The sequence below is a fragment of the Equus caballus genome, chromosome 4 (assembly GCF_041296265.1).
Source record: "Equus caballus isolate H_3958 breed thoroughbred chromosome 4, TB-T2T, whole genome shotgun sequence".
Taxonomy (NCBI): domain Eukaryota; kingdom Metazoa; phylum Chordata; class Mammalia; order Perissodactyla; family Equidae; genus Equus; species Equus caballus.
Window position 1 is genome coordinate 42,681,265 of NC_091687.1, and position 20,983 is coordinate 42,702,247.

At 34.7% G+C, this 20,983-nt stretch overlaps 1 protein-coding gene across 26 annotated transcripts in view; it reads left to right on the plus strand.

Annotated features, from left to right (window-relative positions):
- PPP1R9A (protein phosphatase 1 regulatory subunit 9A) overlaps positions 1–20,983 on the plus strand; it is a 314,168-nt gene that overhangs the window by 166,363 nt on the left and 126,822 nt on the right. For all 26 annotated transcript variants that reach the window (XM_023639218.2, XM_023639228.2, XM_023639222.2 and 23 more), the window contains exons 3-4: positions 4,780–4,912; positions 13,147–13,267. In XM_023639218.2, the coding sequence (XP_023494986.1) occupies positions 4,780–4,912; positions 13,147–13,267 (254 nt within the window). The remainder of the gene's footprint in view (positions 1–4,779; positions 4,913–13,146; positions 13,268–20,983) is intronic.

The window sequence follows — 20,983 nt, forward strand, 5'->3', positions numbered from 1 at the left end:
AAATAACACAGGAACAACGTGAAGGTGACTGAACTAAATATATATATCTTGATGGTATCGAATATTGAGGCCCAGGATGCTGTTGGCCTTTCGAGTTTTTTGCATTGCAGTAATATCATGATGGGGCTCTGATTATTATTTGATTGATTAACTATCTCTATTACAGTTATGGTAATATAAATAAAGATGGTAGAACTGTTGTAAGAATGTTGCAAGAATGAAAACTATATTGATGAAAGGGTAGTATTTACTGAGGTCAGTTTCCTTTCATCTCTGAGTTCTTCCTGGGCAAGGCAAAACAAAGCATGGCTGGTGATGAGCCAGTGTGTAATGATAGCGCCTTGCTCTGGACACATGGAGGGATTTTGGCAGGCCAGTCTACACTATAATAGCAAATTACTTAAGCAAATTTTTGTTTCAAGAGGATTAAGCATTATAGTGGATGAAATATTCAAAACTTAAAAACAAGGGTATGAGATAAGTGTAGGTATCTAGGGGAATATTGTTCTCTCTCATATTATCCTAGGAAGGCTTTCCTTCCCCTCACATCAAGCCAAACACGATTACGTGGATTCTCTCATTTCATTTTCACTGCAACTTTATGGGGTAGGTATAATTATTATAATAGCCATTTTGTAAATAAGGAAACAGGCTTAGAGTGGTTTTACAATTTGGCAAAAGCTTCATAGCTAGAGAATTTAAGAGGTCCTTAAATTAGATTAAAATTGGGATCATGCTAATTAGAAATACAGATAGATATAGACATATATATCTGCAATGTGTTTTTTTGGTTTAATACTATATGCACTTTAAGCCTTTCATGTCAGCAGAGATAGATCTTTTAATCATTGCATAAAATTACATATATGTATGTATCATAATTTAGTAAGACATTTTCTCTATCAGTGGATATTTAGGTAATTTCCCACTTTGAGCTATTATAAATAGTGCTGTAATGCACTTCCTTACACATACATCTTTGTGCACACTTGCAAGTATCTCTATAAATACTTAGATGTAGCATTATTAGGTCAAAGGTATTTACATTTAAAATCTTGATAGCTATTCTCAAATTATGCTTTTCCCCCTCGTTTTCCAAGAGTACTCTTTCTCCTATATTTTCACAAACTCTGGATGTTGCAGTCGTTTTTTTAGACCATTCTTCTGAGTGAATACATGGTATTTCCTTGTTGTAATTTACATTTTCTTAATTTTTAATGAAGTTGAGCATCTTTACATCATTTATTGAACATTAGTATTTCTTTGTTGAATTCTCATTAATTTCGTTTTCCCGACGTACATATGCAAATATTTGAGTTGATAAAACCTTTTATATATTATGTATATTTATATTTCATCTTGATATTTAGTACTGTTTTCTTCTAGTACTTGACTTTTCTTATAAATACATTATGGGATATTTTGTTGTCTAGAAGTTTTTAGCACTGATTTTTAATCAAATAGTTTATTCATTTTCTTTAGGATTTCTTGGGTTTGTGATTTTGTAGGAAGGTCCTCTCTAGCTTATTAAACATTGTCTCATGTTTTCTTTCCGTACTTTTATGGTTTATGATTTTTTTTTGTTCTTAAGCAATCCGAATTTTACTTTTGTAAATGATGTGAGATAGGAATATTTTTTCAGGTGGATATTTTCTTCCTTCTCTCCTATTTATTGAATAGGCCACCCTAACTAATTTGGATAGAAAAGTAGAGGAGTGGAACAGAAAAGAGTACAAAAATAGATCTTCCCTGGGGCCAGAACTATATTGCTTTAAAAAATGTTTTACTGTGTGTTTTGATATCTGATAGGATCTGTTTCCATCCGTATTATTCTTTTTTAAGCAGCTTGTTAGTTTCCATGAAAAATGTGTGTGGGATTTTAAATTTAAATGCCCTGGATTCATAAATTAAATTGGGGCAAACTGACATTTACAATAATTTAGGACCATAGATGTCTTTACAATATTGAGGATTTTAATCGAGGAGAACGGTATGGCATTATACTTATTCAGGACTTTTTGTATTTTTCGGTTAAGTTTTATAGAGAAGGATATCTTTGCACACTTATAATCAGTATTTCCTGGGTATTTTATAGTTTTTCATCTTTCTGTTATATTTTCTAAAGCTATTGTGGGTTTTTTTAATATTGGTTTTTTTATTCTGCTACTTTACTGAACTCTTATTAGTTCTAATAGTTTTCTGTTAAATGTCTTGAATTCTACAAGTAAACAATAGCTTAATCTGCAAATAATGAATTCTGGTTTTTCTTTTTCAGTTATTTATAGGTTTTTCCTATGTGCCCACACAATTTACCAGACTATGACCAAGTGAAAGATGAACAGTATCTTAAATTATTTCTTTTCTACAGAATGAGATGGTGATATAGTCATCTGATTGATAGATGCCTCAAAAATTATTCGAAGTACCACTTTCCAATATGTAGTCATATAGTTTTTTGTTTGTTTAATTTCAGCATAGCCTCAAATGAACTTCATAAACCAGCTTGATTGGGAAGAACATTTGATAGCAGAGTGTTTTGGGATCCTGAAAAAAGTCAGGAAGGTGTGAATTTATTTGAAACAGTTCTCCCTTACTTACATTTTATGTATAAATACACACACGCACACATATATACATGTATGTATGTATATACACACATATTTATTTATATACTTACTATATCTATTTATATACTTACTATGTGGTAGCAAAATTGAGTTATGTTCCAGAATGAATATTGTTTAAATCCTTGTTCTGCAGTCATACACTTGGACCTATAAGCAGAAGTAGGCAAGTGGCAAACATTAATAGAATAATTTCCAGTCGTAGCTGCCAGTAGTTTTCAGGACATGTAAGTTCCAGATCCAGATATCTTTTTTTGTATGTTGTTAAAGTTTGCTCTCCTGGGCCTGTTGCATTGTAGTTTACTCAACTGTTGATGTTTTCCAAAAGATATTTGTATAGATTTTATTTTTGTCTAGGGTCTTATGTTTGACATATACATTTTACCTCTTGTACACTTGAATATATGAATCCTTGTTTATTTTTTAAGGCTCAACTCAAATATTTTCCCCTCTGTGGAATTCTTCCCTTTCTCAGGCAAACAAAAAAAACATTGCATGATATATTCCTCCGTTAGATCAGTTATCACATCTTATCGTAGTTGTTTATTTTGATTTCTGTGTCCCTACTAAGCTATCAGCTGCTTGTCACTGCCTTTGCCAGTGCTGAGCACAATGTCTGGCGTAGAGTTGGTACTCTGTAAATTTCTGATGAATGAATAAATATGAATAAGTGATTACCACAAAGTTTAAGGGAAGTTAAAGATCAAAAGGGCTGTCTAAAAGAAAGTCATAAATCTGACAATTTAAGAAAAATAGTAGATGGTTCTATGGAAGGTGCATAGGAAGCATATTTTATGAAAAGATTAATAGAAAAGGTACAAATCCTGTAGTTTAGAAATGTGCATTTTGATGCAGTAATGTTTACTATGGTAGAGAAATGCGGTGGTGTGGGATGAGGCTATGAAAACATGTTGAGAGTCAGGAAGAAAAAAGGGTGTCCATTCTGCTACAAATCTTATATTTTCAGAAGTATATACCATTAAGAACCACACTACATCTGCCTCTGTATATGTCATATGTGTTCCTGGTTTCTAGGTTACTATATATAGCATACAAGAGTTGCCAGATTTCTAGTAATACGAATGTAAAGCACACCTGGACTAGCAGGGCCAGCTTTGTAGGCAATAGACTTGATTTCTTTCATCTCTGACCTTCTGTTCTGCTTTCTGTTTTTATTATAGCTTCTTATTTATAATTTTTAAAAGACTATTCCTAGATTTTAAGATTTTTAGAGACATTACAGAGTTTTTCCAGGCACAGTTTAGATGCATAATAATTGTTGAATTTAAATGAAAATGTCAGTTTTTATTATACGTATTAATTGGGCTTGATGAATTATACATTTCTTTTGTTATTTTAAATATTCTTCAATATATCAAGAGAGGGGCTGTATACCTGTTTTTACTTACTTTTCGAATAAAACAAATATTTCAGTAGAAATAAGGACAGTCAGGTTTCCTATAGCCACTGCTGAAGGCAACATTTAGTAGTCTTTAGAGTGATTTAGGTCAGAAAGAAAGAGCTGGCAATATCTTATTTGTTCTGCAGCTCTTGAGCAATATTTTGATAATTATTTCACAGAAAGGTTCAATGAAAATTTAATTTAAATCTGCATACAAGTAAAATGAGAGATGACAAATGAGAGCTTAGTGCAGCCCAGTACCGTGTGGAATAGAAATCAGTTTCAGTGATTCTATGATTGAAATATAATTATAGTGCTGACACATGACAGCGTCGGAGTTCGTAGAGGTCATAGCATGAAACAGGCTCAAATCTGTTTGCTTAGGGAGCTTCAGGATGCTTTACCTTAGTTTCATTAGGAACCAACAGAGTATTGCAGCTAATATGGTATATTCTAATTCTATAAAAAGTGAATATTCCTGTCTAAATAATGTATTCTGTGGCTACAGTTGTCTCTCAAATTATTAAAAGTGGTAGAATGACTCAAACATTTTTTTAAATTAGTTAGTTTTGTTCTGATTCAGTTTTCCTTTTCTTAACATCTCAATTGATTTTAAAGACAGAACAGTTGTTTAGAAGAAATTCATCCTCCAAATTTTTAACTTAATGTAGTTTTGGATACTTAACAGACTTTTTTTGCTTGGGAAAGCTGTCTTTTCTGGATTATCATCTTTTTGTTGACCTCTTATTACAGGTTTTCAGCACATACTCCAATGAAGACTATGACAGGAGAAATGATGAAGTTGACCCTGTGGCTGCTTCAGCTGAGTATGAACTCGAAAAGCGTGTAGAAAAGCTGGAACTCTTCCCAGTGGAACTAGAGAAAGGTATATGAGTTTACAATGTTTATAATGTCATTATATCGACATGTTAATAAAACGGAAATGACTTTATTTTTCCTAAGCATAGTCTTTTTTTGGTAAGCATTGGATATGTAAGGAAATCCTTTTTAGTAAGGATTTCATGGGAGGTTTTATTTATTAAATTTTATAAATAGTTGATATGAATTCTGTATAGATGGTGAATTAAAGACTCCGTCTGCTCTTCCACTTTCAAGTGAAACCCATCCACTTTAGTTGGCTGGGATGGTGACTAGGACTAGGAAGGTATGAGTGAGGCCTAATGTTTTGTTGGTACTTCTGCAGTGGCTGGTGCAGGTGAGAGCCCACAGAGAGCTGCTGTAAGTGAGAGCTTCGGGCATGTGGTTTTTATTTTATATTATTATTATTTTTTTGCTGAGGAAGATTCACCCTGAGCAAACATCTGTTCCCAGTCTTCTTCCTTTGGCTTGAGGAACATTTGCCCTGAGCTAACATCTGCGCCAATCTTCCTCTATTTTGTGTGTGGGTGGCTGCTGACAAGTGGCATGGGTCAGTGCCCAGGAACTGAACCCAGCCGCCGAAGCAGAGCAGGCCGAACTTAACCACTAGGTGACGCGGCCAGGCCCACGTGGTTGTTTTTATTTTTTTGGTGGATGGAGAGTGGTCGTGATTAGACTCCAAGTGTGGTAAATATGGGGAGTGCCAGGCCTTTAGAAAATTATGGATTTTGGAATGACAGCAGTAGAATCCTCTTCATCTCTGAGAGGAAAGGGTTAAACGAGAGCCGGGAGAGCTGGAGCAGAAGACCTCTGATTTCTCTCCCTAGAATCATGCCCTGCCTGCTCTAGTAACTGGAGACCCATGGGACCAGAGACGGCTGTGGTTATCATCATGTAAGATGTACACCTGGGCACTGGACTAGGACCCAATGAACAGAAATATGTCACGTCTCTCAGAGCTTTGGGAAAAAGCAGAACAGGTGACGACTTGAATAACACAGAAGAAACAAACAAACAAAAACCAAATAAGGGTATTCAAGTGTGGTTTATGAAAGACATTCTTAAGCAAATTAACAACAACAAAAACATTGATTTTAAAATTAAAAATTTCAGTAGAGGAATTGAAGAGGAATGGATGGTTATTGTCGAGACTCATATTGATGACCTATAAGATCAAGCCTAAGAAATATGCCAAACTAATTCTTGAAAGACAGAGCAAAAATCCAAGAAAAATCATGATGGAGACCCAAAATAAAAATTATAGATAACAGAAGGGAAAAAGACAATAGAGAATGAGAGATATATTAGATACAGAATAGAGGAAATTTTCCTGAACTCAAAAAAGACTGAAGCCTCAGATTTGAAAGGGCTAAGCCAATTGGTTGTGAGTGAGAGGATTTAAAAAAAAAATCCCACACTTAGGCATAGCTTGCGAAAAATCCTAATCTTCAAACATAAATTGAAAATCTTACAAATCAGGCCAAAAATCAAAGCAAACAAAGAAGGAAAAGTATTTGCAAAGGCAAAATTATTACACTAGCAGCAGACTTCTCATCTGTGGCACTGGAAGTGAGGAGACATACATATAATTTCACACACCGGTGAGAAGAAAAGGATGATGATCCACGAATCCTATATCCATCCCAGAGAGCATTTACCTGTCCTGGTGAAAGAAAGAAATTTGCTGATATGTAAGGATTTGAAGAACACATCACCCACATACTTCCCAGTTAGCAGGGAGGGAAAGAAATGAAGATCAACTTGTTCAAAACAGCAAAGGTGAGGGGAGAAGAGCTGAAAACTAAGTAAATATTAAGCATAAAATTGTTTGGGAGAAAAAGAATACAAGTCATTGCACTAAACGTGACTGGCTAATTGTTCTCATTAAAAGATTCTTTCATTTGAGGTTAAAGAGAACATAAGAATAATGTTTACATTTTTCATTCATTTAAATATGTAAAAACCATCCTTAGCTCATGGCCTATATGAAAACAGCTGGATTTGGCTGTGGGCTATTGTATTGCTTATAATAGCAAAAGATTAGAACAATCAAATATTTGTCAGTGATAGAAAAGCATATATAAATTGTAGCATGTCCGTTCAATAAAATATTTCTCAGCAGTAAAGATGAAGGAGCCACGGTTGCATGCAGCAGTATGTATGATTGTTTTTCTTTTTTTATTGTTTTATTGAAGTCATAATGGTTTATAATATTGTGAGATTTCAGGTATACATTATTTATCAGTATTCTGTGTAGACTGCATTGTGCTCTCCACCAATAGTCTTAATTTTTATCTGTCACCATACATATGTGCCCCTTTACCCCTTTTGTCCACCCTCACCCCCCTTCCCCTCTGGTAACCACTCATCTGTTCTCTTTGTCCATGTGTTTGTTTATCTGCCACATATGAGTGAAATCATGCAGTGTTTGTCTTTCTCTGTCTGGCTTATGTCACTTAACATAATACCCTCAAGGTCCATCCATATTGTTGCAAATGGGATGATTTTGTCTTTTTATTTATAGCTGAGTAGTATTCTATTGTATATTTATACCACGTCTTCTTTATCCGTTCATCAGTTGATGGACACTTGAGTTGCTTCCAGGTCTTGGCTATTGTGACTAATGCTGCAGTGAACAGAGCGGTGCGTAAGTTTCTTTGAATTATTGATTTCAACTTCTTTGGATAAATACCCAGTAGTGGAATAGCTGGGTCATATGGTATTTTGATTTTTAATTTTTTGAGAAATCTCTGTACTATTTTCCATAGTGGCTATACCAGTTTGCATTCCCACCAGCAGTGTGCAAGAGTTCTCTTCTTTGCATCCTTGCCAATATTTCTCTCTTATCTTTTTTTATATCAATTATTTTTTTATTGAGTTCATAATAGTTTACATCAATGCGAGATTTCAGTTGTACATTATTTCTTGACTGTCACCACATAAGAGCTCCCCTTCACCCCCTGTGCCCACCCCACAACCCCCCTTCCCCTGATATCTCTTGTCTTTTTGATGATAGCCATTGTAACAGATGTGAGGTGATATCTCTTTGTGGTTTTGATTTGCATTCCCCTGATGATTAGTGGTGTTGAAAACCTTTTCATGTACCTGTTGGCCATTTGTATATTTTCTTTGGAAAAATGTCTATTCAGGTTTCCTCCCCATTTTTTTTTTCATTCTTGTTCTTGAGGAAGATTAGCTCTGAGCTAACATCTGTGCCAGTCTTCCTCCACTTTATATGTGGGTCATCTCCACAGAATGTCTGATGAGTGGTGTAGGTCTGTGCCTGGGATCCAAACCCGCGAACCCAGGCTGCTGAATTGTAGTGCACTGAACTTAACCACTATGCTATGGGGCCAGCCCCTTTCTGCCCATTTTTAAATCAAATTTGTTTTTTGCTATTGAGTTGCATGAGTTCTTTATATATTTTGGGTATTAACTACTTATTAGATGTATGATTTGCCAGTGTTTCCTCCCATTTGGTGAGTTGCCTTTTCATTTTGTTGAAGTTTCCTTTGCTGTGCAGAAACTCTTTAGTTTGGTGTAGTCCCATTTGTTTATTTTTACTTTTGTTGTCTTTGCTTTGGTGTCAAATCCAAAAAGTCATCACCAAGACCAGTGTCAAGGAGCTTATCCTCTATGTTTTCTTTTAGGAATTTTATGGTTTCAGGGCTTACATTCAAGTCTTTAACCCATTTTGCATTGATTTTTTGTGTATGGTGTAAGACAGTGGTCCAGTTTCATTCTTTTGTGTGGGGCTGTCTGGTTTTCCCAGCACCATTTATTGAAGAGACTTTCCTTTCCCCGTTGTATATTGTTGGCTCCTTTGTCATAAATTACTTGACCAAATATACATACATTTATTTCTGGGCTCTCTACTCTGGTCCATTGATCTGTGTATCTGTTTTTATGGCAGTACCATACTGTTTTGATTACTAAAGCTTTGTAGTATAGTTTGAAATCAGGAAGTGTGATGCCTCCAGCTTTGTTCTTCTTTCTTGAGATTGCTTTGGCTATTCAGAGTTTTTTGTAGATGCATACAAATTTTAGGATTGTTTGTTCTATTTTTGTGAAAAATGTCATTGGAATTTTGATAGAGATTGCATTGAATTTGTAGATTGTTTTGGGTAGTATGGACATTTTAACAATATTAATTCTTTGCATCCAGGAGCTTGGACTATCTTTCCATTTATTTGTGTCTTCTTCAATTTCATCAATGTCTTAGAGTTTTCAGTGTACAGGTCTTTCACCTCCTTGGTTAAGTTTATTCCTAAGTGTTTTGTTCTTCTTAATGCAATTGTAAATGGGATTGTATTCTTAATATCTCTTTCTGATAGTTCATTGTTAGTGTATAGAAACATAAATATGATACAAACTATAGATCATAATACCAACAGAGAATTTTATTTTTAAATTGAGAAAACACTAAGAATATTTCAGTTAAAAAAAGGAGTCAGATTTGGAATGCTCTTAATTATCAGTATAAACAATAGAAAATAGTAGATGAAAAGTAGGCTTTTGCTTATATATATATGAGAAAATTAATTGTTTTTTCCTCTTATGAATATATGTGAATGTGAATATAACACTAATAACCTGGAAATGAAAATAGGAACGATATTTCATTTACAATAGCACCAGAACAATAAAGTAACTTATTAAATTAATCACTAAGAAAAACATAGAATTTATGTGTAGAACATACATCTTTTTGAAAGATATAAGATCTAAGCAAATAGAAAGATGTACCATATTCTTGGATGAGAAGACTTAGTGTAGGAAAGTCTCTCCTATTCTGTGTCTCTGATACCTATAAATCAATATACAAATTAATGCAGTTCAAATAGAACTGTGATCAGAGTGGAGTTGGGAGAGGGGATTGCATAGTATAATACTAAATTTTATATGCAAAAATACAGACTTAAGGGAGGTATGGAGAAGACTGTGACAGGATTTAATTTCCCAATATCTGCATATAATGTAAAGCCTCTATACAGTTAGAACAGATTGTATTCACATAGCAATTGATCAGTGGAACAAAGTAGAAAATCCAGAAAAAGATGTTAGTATGCATGAGAATTTAATATATGACATGTGTGATATTCTAATTTAGAAGAAACAATGTTGTTTTACAAATTGTTCTGGTGCAACAGCATCTCTTTGGAAGAATCGAAAGTTGGACACCTTCATCTTCATTACATCATATATAAAAAGTAACTACATGAATTAAATAATTAAATATTAAAAATAAATTAATAAAGATGTTTGATGAAAATTTATGACTACATTTGTCATCTAGGCTTGTGGGAGGTGGGGCTTAACTGAAATGGAAAACCACAAGTTATAAAAGAGAAAATGGACCAATTTAATCATCTAAAATTTTAAGTTTTTAGAGGTAATTTTGTCAAACAAAGCCAATAGGTAAGTGATAAGTTTTAGGGGAGGGAAATCTTCATTATAGATGATGTGGAGTTAATATCTATATTATGCTAAGGATCTTTGCAAATGATGAGGAAAAAAGAAAATTTTTCAGTAGAAAAACGGGCAGTTTACTGAAGAGGAAATCTAATAACTCACTCTCATATGATAGAAGCTCAAATCTCACTAGCAAGGAGGGAATGCTAAACCAAGATGACCTTCTCTCCTAAGAGAAAAATTAAGCTCTGAGCTCCAGAGTATGGTGATAGCATCTTCCATAATAACACAGCGTCACAGTCTCTTCCAGCTTTTCCTGGCTGCTTTGCCTATTTCGTGCTCTGCTTGTCTCTAGGAGAGTATGAAGATAGAATGGCTGCTGGGTTCTTGACAGTGCAGGCACAAAAATCAGTTGCCTTCAAGTGTGTGGCTCTGGACTTCACCCATGCTTGACATTTCTCAGAGAAACCTGTACAGAGATGAGCATCAGTTATCTGGTCTCTGGGTTGATTGTACTCTTCCTTTAGTTGCCTTTCAGTTATCACCATGTCTTTCAGTTAGTCTACACTGGAATTGAGGATGGCTCAAGCTAATAAGAGATTTTCCCACAATCAGGTTTTCAGCTCTGCAAATCTGAGTAATTTACCAGTTAGAGCAATAAGAAGAGCTATGGAAGGAAGAAAGATAATTTTGCTAAAGCCTGAGTCCAGGCAGGGAAAATGGATTTAAAAACTAAGACATCATTTTCATGCAGGATATTTGGAGGAAGAAACTATTTAATGGCGTGATAGCACAGAGTCCACATTTGAGAGGAGCTCTTTGAGTGTATGTACCGAGCATGGGAAAGTTTCACTTACAACTCAAGATTGGCTCGACATGTGATAATTCATAATGAAGAGAAACTCCTGTAAATACAATGAATGTGAACAAGAATTCAACTAATACTTAGTAGAGACCAGAGATTTCATGCAGGAGAGAAGCCCTATGGCATTATTCAATGTGAAAGAGTCTGCAGTGATCATCTCTTAACACAAGAGCAAACACATTGGGGAGAAAAACCTTATATGGATGTAAACACTGTGGGAAGGCTTTGGGTCATCATTCGTCCCTTCATCAACATAAACAAACTCACACTCTAGAGAAACCCTATGAATATGATGAATGTGGGCAAGAATTCAGCCATACAGCTAGCTGTTATACACATAAGAGAATTCATGTGGGAGAGAAGAAACTTTACACATGTAACCAGTGAGGAAGAGCCATCAGCACAGATCTGCATGTGCACAAGAAAACTCATTCTGGGGAGAAACCCTAAAACTGTAATGAGTATGGGAATATTTTTAGCTAGAGAAAGCCTCCTGATGGACATGAGTGTCTATACCAGAGAAACAGTCAGAATGAAATAAATATGGGAAATCATAAATGTGTACAAACATTCTAAATGTGAGGAATGAAGGAAAGTCTGCAATGATCCTCATAAATTAGTCAACATTAAAATTCTCACACTGGAGCAATACCTATATTTAGAATCAATGAGGAAGTACCTTCAGCTGGAGATCACATCAGACAGTTCCTCCAGGGTGAATACCATATCAAGTTTTCTTTAGCACACAACTGAGCAAACAAATCACACTTTTACCAAATGACGTATTTTTAAACATATGTAGAATAAAGATGTAGGATTATGAATTGTACTTAGAAATACTTAAAGCAGAATTTGGTGACAAATAATAATCAATAAGATGAATCCTATACAAAAGATTACTAATTAAAAATACCTAGTAAGTTAAAGGTTATTGCTAAAAAGTCTTTTAAAAGCATCAGGCATTCTGTTGAGTACATGAGCCAGGTTTCCTTTAATACTCAACCACTGTTGATTAGCTAGTGTCTGTTTTTTTATGCAGCTAATACACCATGATTACAAAGACTTTGACTCTTTCAGGAGATAATTTTGAATGTTAACCAAAAAATGTGGAGTGCAAAATAGTGTATGTTTTATTTCATTGATGTTAAAATATATACGTTCCTGGATAGGGCAGATGGAAATAGGGATAAACACATGATTTGTGAGTAAATTAAAAAACGTGTTGTCAGTATTGTTCACAGAGCCAATAAAATGGAAACAAAAGTGAATTCCTGTCAGTATAAAAATGGTTGGGTAAGTTATAATAACATCTTCCCATGAACTATGGGATTATTAGAAGTGGTTTAAGGCTATGTAAGTTGATATCCATGAAGTATCATTGAAATAGAAAAGTAAGCTGCATAGAGAAGTAGGTATAATATGATCTTATCAGTATAAAGCAAATAGGAAGGAAAAACAAGCCATATATATGTATATTTATGAATATATTGTTGATAGATTTATATGCTTTTATAATAGGACAGAGGAAAGTACCAAAAGACACATACCATCTCATTAACAGCAATGGGGATACGGAACAAATAAAATAGAAAAGACCACATAAAGGGGAAAATCCAGATATGTTAGGATCACATTTATTTAAAATAATGTATGTATATGTATGCTTTTGTGCTTAAAATATTATGTATTTAAAGAGGCTATGTTTTAAGGCAGATTGATTACTCAGATTATTACCTTGGGATCACAATGAACAGCCAACTGCAGTAGTAAAATGAAACTAAACTCATGAACCTTTTGGTGGGGGTCTTATTTGACACCTTGCTCCCCAGCATAGAAAAAAAAGTCCACCAATGCAAGCATATAATATAGTCCAAAAAGAAAAAAATTAAAATCAGCAAATAGTCACCAGCTAATTGCGAACTAGTGTAAAACTTAGGTTGTTGAATTTTTTTGCTTTTTCTTAGATGAGGATGGACTTGGTATAAGTATTATTGGAATGGGTGTTGGAGCAGACGCTGGACTTGAAAAGCTGGGAATATTTGTCAAGACCGTAACAGAAAGTGGTGCTGCCCAACGGGATGGCAGGTAAGCAAACTACTGTTGTTAATAACTAAAATCTTCTAGGAAACTTTTCTTGGAATTTCTTTTAGTAGTAGCTTTCTTTTTTTTGATTTTTTAGGACAGAATTTCAGAGTGTGTCCCAGATGTGGAAAATGTTAAAACAGTTGAATTACTTTCTGATATGTAGGCAGAATACCTGCTTTCTTTAATGTATATTAGGTAAATGGGTGGATGGATCTATTATCTATATCTGTCTACCTTTGACTCTATCCATTCATCTATCTGTCTAGTGGGAAGTGGACAGAAACATGGGTGCATATAATTTAAGAATATGTACTATGGAGATCATCATATGGTTTTACTTCAGAAATATCAAAACAAATGCTAATTGTTCTGGCACTTCTAAAAATGACAGAGGTAGAAGGGAACATAGGAACTCCAGTTGTGTGATGGTGGTAATTCTGGAGATCAATGTTTCTCAAAATGTGTTGTGTCTAAAAACACATAATGGTAGAGGTAAATATTTCCCATTATTAATTTAGAACCTTTCTTCCAAATGAATTAAAATTTGTTTGTAAAATCTGCATCATTTCTCTGTTTCATGAAAGATTTAAAAGTTATTCTAAGGTGATAGGAAATAATTCTTATTGTTAGTATTAAAAAATACTACCTTATTATGAACTATTCCTGTTAAGTAAATGGCCACAAACCCAACCAAAATACAAATTGATTAAAAAACAAAAAGATAGAAAATTTTGCATTCAGCACTAGCCGGTTCCCGTTGCTCTAAACTCAGACCTATTTGTTTTTCCGTTGCTCATTTTTAAATTTTAAAAGTAGGTTTGTTTTCTGTTAATCTATTTCCTGATTTGCTCTTCTATGTAGTGTCAGTATTTACACCAATATGAGAAATACGCTTTTTCAGTCCCAGCATGCATTTCCTCAGTTCTTTTAAATGAATGTTTACCTAGTGTAGTAATCCTGCTATTGTTATAATAGATGCTTAATAAATGCCTCTGTGAATATATTAAGAAAGGCAATTTGATTTACTGAAATGAGCAGAATCTCTGGGATCGTGTGACCAGGAGTCTTAATCCCATGCCCTCTACTTAGTGGCTGTGGGATATTGAGCAAATTACTTAATTTTCATGTTACCTACATTGCAGGGTTGTTCTAAGTATTAAATAAGCTTATGTAAATAAAAAACCTTCTGTAGTGCTTTTTGTGTATGAAACTGTTCTTGAATGAAGTAGGAATAAACTTGAAATTAAAAAAAAAGTTATTACAGGAAGTCTTATGAAAAACTACAGAAAGTTGTATAAAATATGCACAGGATCATAAAATTTTGGAGGCCAGAGGGACTTCAGAGATCTTTTAATCCATACCTTTCATTTTATGTGTGCATGAAAATTGAGGATATATACATATATCTAAAAGTAAGTGATCTTATTGTTAGACCCATGGCAATGTTTGCATCTTTTAAATTATTGTTATTATCACTATTACTGGCATGCTCATTTGGACAATATTTAAATATTTACTATTTAGAAGGTATCAGTATAAAAAAATGACAAAAGGAACAGTTGGTTGCTCCAGTCAATAATAATTTTTTAAAAGTTATGTTGTGTATACTTATTGATATAGAAAAACTTTGTATTAAGGATTTACAAAACAGTATGATTAGTATGATGCTGTTCTTGTGTGGATATGTTTTCTATGTATTCATTCCCCCAACCTCTCTTTCTGTCTTTCTCCATCTCTTTCTCTCTCTCATAAAATCTATAATTAATACACACCAAAGTGTTGAATGGCTCTAGTCTGTATTCTTTTGGATTTCAGTTAATATGGAATTCTTAATTTTTTATGGAACTCTGTAATGCTTATTTGTTTTAAACTACAACTAAAAATAATAAAGTTATCACCGTGTGACCTCGGAAAAGTTACTCTTCAGACCTCAATTGTGGACAAAATTAAAGTTCTGGATTAGATGTCCATTATGCTTTCTTATAGCTGTAAAAGGATACGAGTCTGTGGTATACCTTTCTAGCTTGTTTTAGTTTCTTAATAACTCTTCCTTATTTAAGAAAACGATTTCAGTTTTCTCAGATCTCAGATTTTTCAGTTTTCTGACCATCTCAGATTTGGTCACACTTCCTTCAAGGGATGTTAAATAAACAGAGGTATACAGAAAATTCTTTTTTCCCTCCTCCCCCTTCTTACCTCCACACAAAAAGGCTGTTAATTGCTGTGATTGCTTTTACCCCTTCTGAATGTCTCATAAACTCTCACCATATTTTGAGTACTTTCAAAATGTTGCCATGACTGTTTACCTTCTGAGTCATCCAATATAGTCAAAAAGTTTTGTCTCCCTTATTCTTTGATGTTACGCCCAACATTCTAATTTTCTTTTGTCAAGCTCTGCTTGTCTGTCTGTACCTTTTCATATGATGCCTAAATGTGGGGGGTGCTCGCTAAACCTTTGTTGAATGAGTGAATACTTGTGCTTTAATCACTTTCAAAACATTTACTTGGGCCTAACGTTTTTCTTTTTCTTCTCTTCTCTTCCCTTCTTTTTTGTTACTCTGCCTCTTACGGGCTAACTTGTAATTTAGCTGAGTGACGTGATAGCCATTTCCACCTTCTGTTTTAGTTCTAAATTTTTAGTAAAATAATATTAAATATGTTAACCACTAGTTTTTGCTGCCATAAATTTTATGATTGTGCACGGGACATTTTAACACACTAATTATTTCTCCAGTCTTCTTTAATGAGTCTACAAAGCAAAGTGCCTTTTATAATAACACTGATAGTGGAATAAATTACGTGGATTATACCTGACAAAAGATAGTAACAATGCTATGCTAAAGAGGCAAATTAAAAATGCATTTGGGATTTCCTTTGTTTATGACTCCTGTGTTTGTTTCTCAAGCTTTTGCATATCCTCATTTTAGAACACTGTCCTTTTCAATTTTTTTTGGAAAAGCTATCAAATATGAAATTAAGGTGCTATGTAGTTTATCCTCATTCAAGTGTTGGTTTTCAGACGATTTTAATTGTTTTTGACCATCTTTTGGGTAACACTGATATATAAACCAGGTAGAGTCCTATTCTGAAGCTTACCCTGCAGCAGACTCTCCATCCTGCAGGAGCCATCTGTGCCCCTGAGGTACCCTCCAGCCCAGTCAACCCTGAATGGAAACTGCTGTTGTAACTGTGTCTGTCTGTCATCGTTCCTTAGTTGATGGTTTCCTCTCTGTGCACGTGCCCTTGTGTCACTCTTCTAATCAAATATTTTGCTTGTTCACCTCTTAGAGAGTTGGGATATTACTGCTTTGATATGTATTTTCATATACATTTAAAACTTCACTATCTAGTGTTTTGGAGAAGACTCTCTGTTGTCCAGAGTTTGTTAATGTTGCTCCAGCTGGTCTCCCTTTCATTCATCGTTGGTTGCTTTGTTTATATAAGACCTGTGGGGTAGAATTTTTATTTTTGTTTCCCTTTCCCAGATACATCAGGTCAACGAATAACTATCCAATAACATTAAACAAACCCTAGAATGGTCCAACTTATATATTTTTATTAGCCTTACCCCTATTGATTCTGATTTTTAGATTCAGAATTGAGGGATATCTGAAATACCAGGCTGAGGCTGAAGGGCAGTCATATTGCACGCTAGTGTGTATCAGCACATGGAACCGATTGAGGAAATGGCCAGGATGAGATGCCTTTTACAAACTAGCCTGGTACATTCCCATAAAATCTACTCCAGCAGACAATGTTTCCAGGGAAAAACAGGCTATTTCCTCTGCTCATCTGGAACATTTTTAGAAAGTCCAGATTGTCTGTATTCTTTTGTATTCTAGGATTGCCTGATACAGAGAGCTGTCCGTTTAGTTTTTACAACCAGGACTCATCCCTTGTCTTTTCTGTGCTTCTAATTATAAGCCAAGGTTTGAGAGAGATCAGTGTTACTATTCTGTGGGGTTGCATCGAAAAGTTATCCTCTGTCAGGGTAAGAGATTCAAGCAAAGTGAGTACAGACACCAGAAAACTTTTTCCCCACTACAATAACCATTTCTGTGTTAAACACCCTTCTGGCTCATGATCTAGTGGGTTGGAGAGTCAGTCTGTGGCGGCAGTAAAGCTGATCTGCTGTCGTTTTTTAACCAGTGTTACTCCTCTTAACCTCTGTTCAGGCCCCTTCACCTCTCCTCCTGTTGCTACTTGTTTTCACCATTTTTTGAGTTGGTCTCCGCCTTAATCACTACACAGTCTGTCTCTATAAAAAGATAAATTAAAATACCACTCAAATAAAATAGCAAACCCCATAGAACTTCCCTCCCTCCTTCTCTTTGTAAAGTTAAAGTTGCTTTTTATGTGCTTTTTTCCAATTGTGTACCAGATTTTTAAATTTTTTCTTTGATGAATGTATCATTTTTCAAATGAGAAAAAAGTTTTTAAAATAAATATTCTTTTAATGAAAATAATAATCAAGTAATATTGAGCTCTCTTCATCCCCTTAATGCTGTCTGTATTGAGGCAGGCAGGAAGACTTACGTAGGCTCAGGAACGTGTGTTTAATCATGAGATGCCTCTTTATTACACTGGGCTATGAAAGCAGAGAGCAAATCTGGCCAAATATCCGTTGTCACTGTTCCTGTTGCTTGGAGTACTTTAAAGCTAGTGTGGCCCTCTTCTGTCTTCTCCGTGACCATTTCCAGTGCTCTTCTTTCCTTTGTGGAGATCTGTATTCCATCTAGTATCATTTTTCTTCTCACTGAGAGACTTCCTTTAATATTCTATCACCAGGTCTGCTGGTGATGAATCTTTTCAGCTTTGTATGTCTGAAAAAGTTTTTTGAAGATTCGCCCTGAGCTAGCATCTGTGCCAGTCTCCCTCTATTTTGTATGTGGGTCACCACCACAGCATGGCCACCACTGAGTGGTGTAGGTCCGTGCCTGGGAACTGAACCCAGGCTGCTGAAGCGGAGCATGCCAAACTTAACCACTAGGCCATGGGGCCATCCTCTCACCTTTGTTTTTTAAAATATATTTTCTCAGTGTCTAGAATTCTAAGTTGACACTTTTTTTTCCCCCTTTAGTACTTTTTCCAGAATTTTTTTCTCATTTCAGACACATGGGTGTGCATGAACAGAAGTACATGTACACAGATGAATTAAGAAAATTAGGAAGTGCTATAAGTATTGTTTTATTTTCTGATTATTTGAGTTAATTGGATATGATGAGTATTGTAAAGTTTCTGTTGAAAAACAAAAGCTCAAAATCATGTGTATTGGGGCTGGCCTGGTGGCACAGCTGTTAAGTTCACACGTTCTGCTTCTCGGCAGCCTGGGGTTCACCGGTTCAGATCCCAGGTGCAGACATGGCACCACTTGGCAAAAGCCATACTGTGGTAGGCGTCCTACGTATAAAGTAGAAGAAGATGAGCATGGATGTTAGCTCAGGGCCAGTCTTCCTCAGCAAAAAGAGGAGGATTGGCAGTAGTTAGCTCAGGGCTAATCTTCCTCAAAAAAAAAAAAAAAAATCGTGTATTAATTCCCCCTGTCTCTTAGATTTTTTGAGAAAATGTCTTTTTTGACTTTGGGTTATAGATTATAGATCCTTAAGTCCGGAACTTTTAGTCTAGTTATTTCATGGTTATGCACGTATGTGTCTTTAATAAAGAACAAGTGCTTGTAATGGCTCCGTCTAAAGGACAACTTTTTAGACTATTTCCACAGTCACTGTAAAATGTTATCATCAATTGTATGTGCTAGTTTTAGAGAATAGTTTGAAGTTATAAGTGTAATACATATTCATGGTTGAAAGTGTGGAAAATGTAGAAAAATATAAAGAAGAAAATAAAAACCTTCTGTAAATCCACAGTCTAGAGTTGACCACTATTAAAATTCTGGTGAATTTCCTTTCAGAATTTTTTTTGTGCATATGCCTTTTTTTCACTTACCAAAATTAAGATCAATTGAATGTATAGTTTTGTGGGGTTTTATACTTTTCATTCATCAAGATGATACTTGTTCAGTGCTTACTGTATGTTAGGTGATATGCCATGCTCTTTCTGTTTTGTCTCTTATTTAATCCTGGTAATAGCCCCGATTAAATACGTCTTATCATTATTTTTTGTTTTACGTATAAAGAAGCTATATTTACGTATAAAGAGGCTCCTCTTATATAATCACAGCAAGTAAGGGGCAGAGTCTGGCGGTGAACCTAAGATATCTGACTCTAGAGCCTCTACTTAAATAATGCATCATGTCATAACACATCATTAAATACTTTTCTACAACAGACTTTAAGGATACATTATGCTGTAGTATTATATATGTGAATATTTACATATTGTTATACTGGTACATTTTAAGACATTGATCAGAAATCATTGTGAGTATCTGATTATTCCTTTGAACTTACTTTCTTGGAGTGAAATTACTGTGTCAAAGTGCATTACATGTTAAAGGCTTTAGAAACACATTGCTGAACTGTCCTTCAGAAAGGTGGTTTGCTTTGTACTCCCCCAGCAGCGTCAAAGAGTAGTCTTCTGCGCCCTCATTTTAAGATTGAATATTGCGTTATAAAACCTTCAATCTCATAAGTGAGATGTTATTTTAATTTCTTTTTAATTTCTTATTAAGAAATTTAAGATGTTTACTGGACACCTGTATTTTTTTTTTGTAAACTATTTTGTTTGCTTTTTCCTGTTACATTTTTTACCACTGTGTTAGCATCTGTTCTTTTAGTGCTAATCTCCACAAATAAGTGGCCCCATCCTGTCTTCATTCTTAACTGCATGGAATTTTTCCTCCTACTCCTCCAATCTGATGACAAAAGTTATCCAGTACAGTAACAGAATTAAAGTGCAACTCTAAACTTAAACCAGTCAAATTCTGTATTTAGTTTCTGTCCTTGTTTCCTGTCCAATTCCTTGCTTTGAAAATTATTAGCTACTTTTTGAGACGTCTGGTAACCTTTTCTTAGACCTAATCTTCTTCAGTTTTTCAGTGTCGTAATTACTTATTTCTCATGAGATCCATACCTCTTTCCTTGGTTTTGTTTTTTGTTGGTTTGTGTGTATATGTGTGTGTGAGAGAGAGATGTTTTCCAGATTCTCCTTCTATAGACATCCTTTTCCTCCTATTTTTTAATCCTGTATTGTTAAGAATGCTTCTCTCCCAAAGTTAGCTTCTTGAACTCCTTTGTATTCAGCCAATGAGCTGGTTTTTTAAATGACTCTATAGAAACTACTCCCAAATTCATCCCCTAGTCTTGGTGCATGTAGAACCTATTCACTTATATCACTTATATAATATATCTTATTTTCATCTCAAATTCAACATAAAAGAAATTGAATTCTTCTTTTCCTTTTTTTCTTTCTTCCTTTCCCTTGATCTAAACAATCTGTTTTTTCTGTTGACCCTATTTTTCATTACTTTAGATACAAAACTTTCTAGTTATCTTTTTATTCTTTCATTTATTTTACCTATATATCTAACTATAGTGTATATTTCTCTCTTTGGAATGTTCCTCAGATTCTCCTTTTGCATTTATTCTCTGTTCTGTGCTGCATCTCTGGGCCAGGTCTGTCTCTTATTCCTTAGTTTCTCTGGGCTTCTTTCAGCTGATCTTTCCTCATTTACCCTTACCCTGGTCCCAAGATTATTCTTCAACAACCATCACTTTGTTTGTTTAACCCTTCTGAACAACGGTATACAGTTGCTCTCCA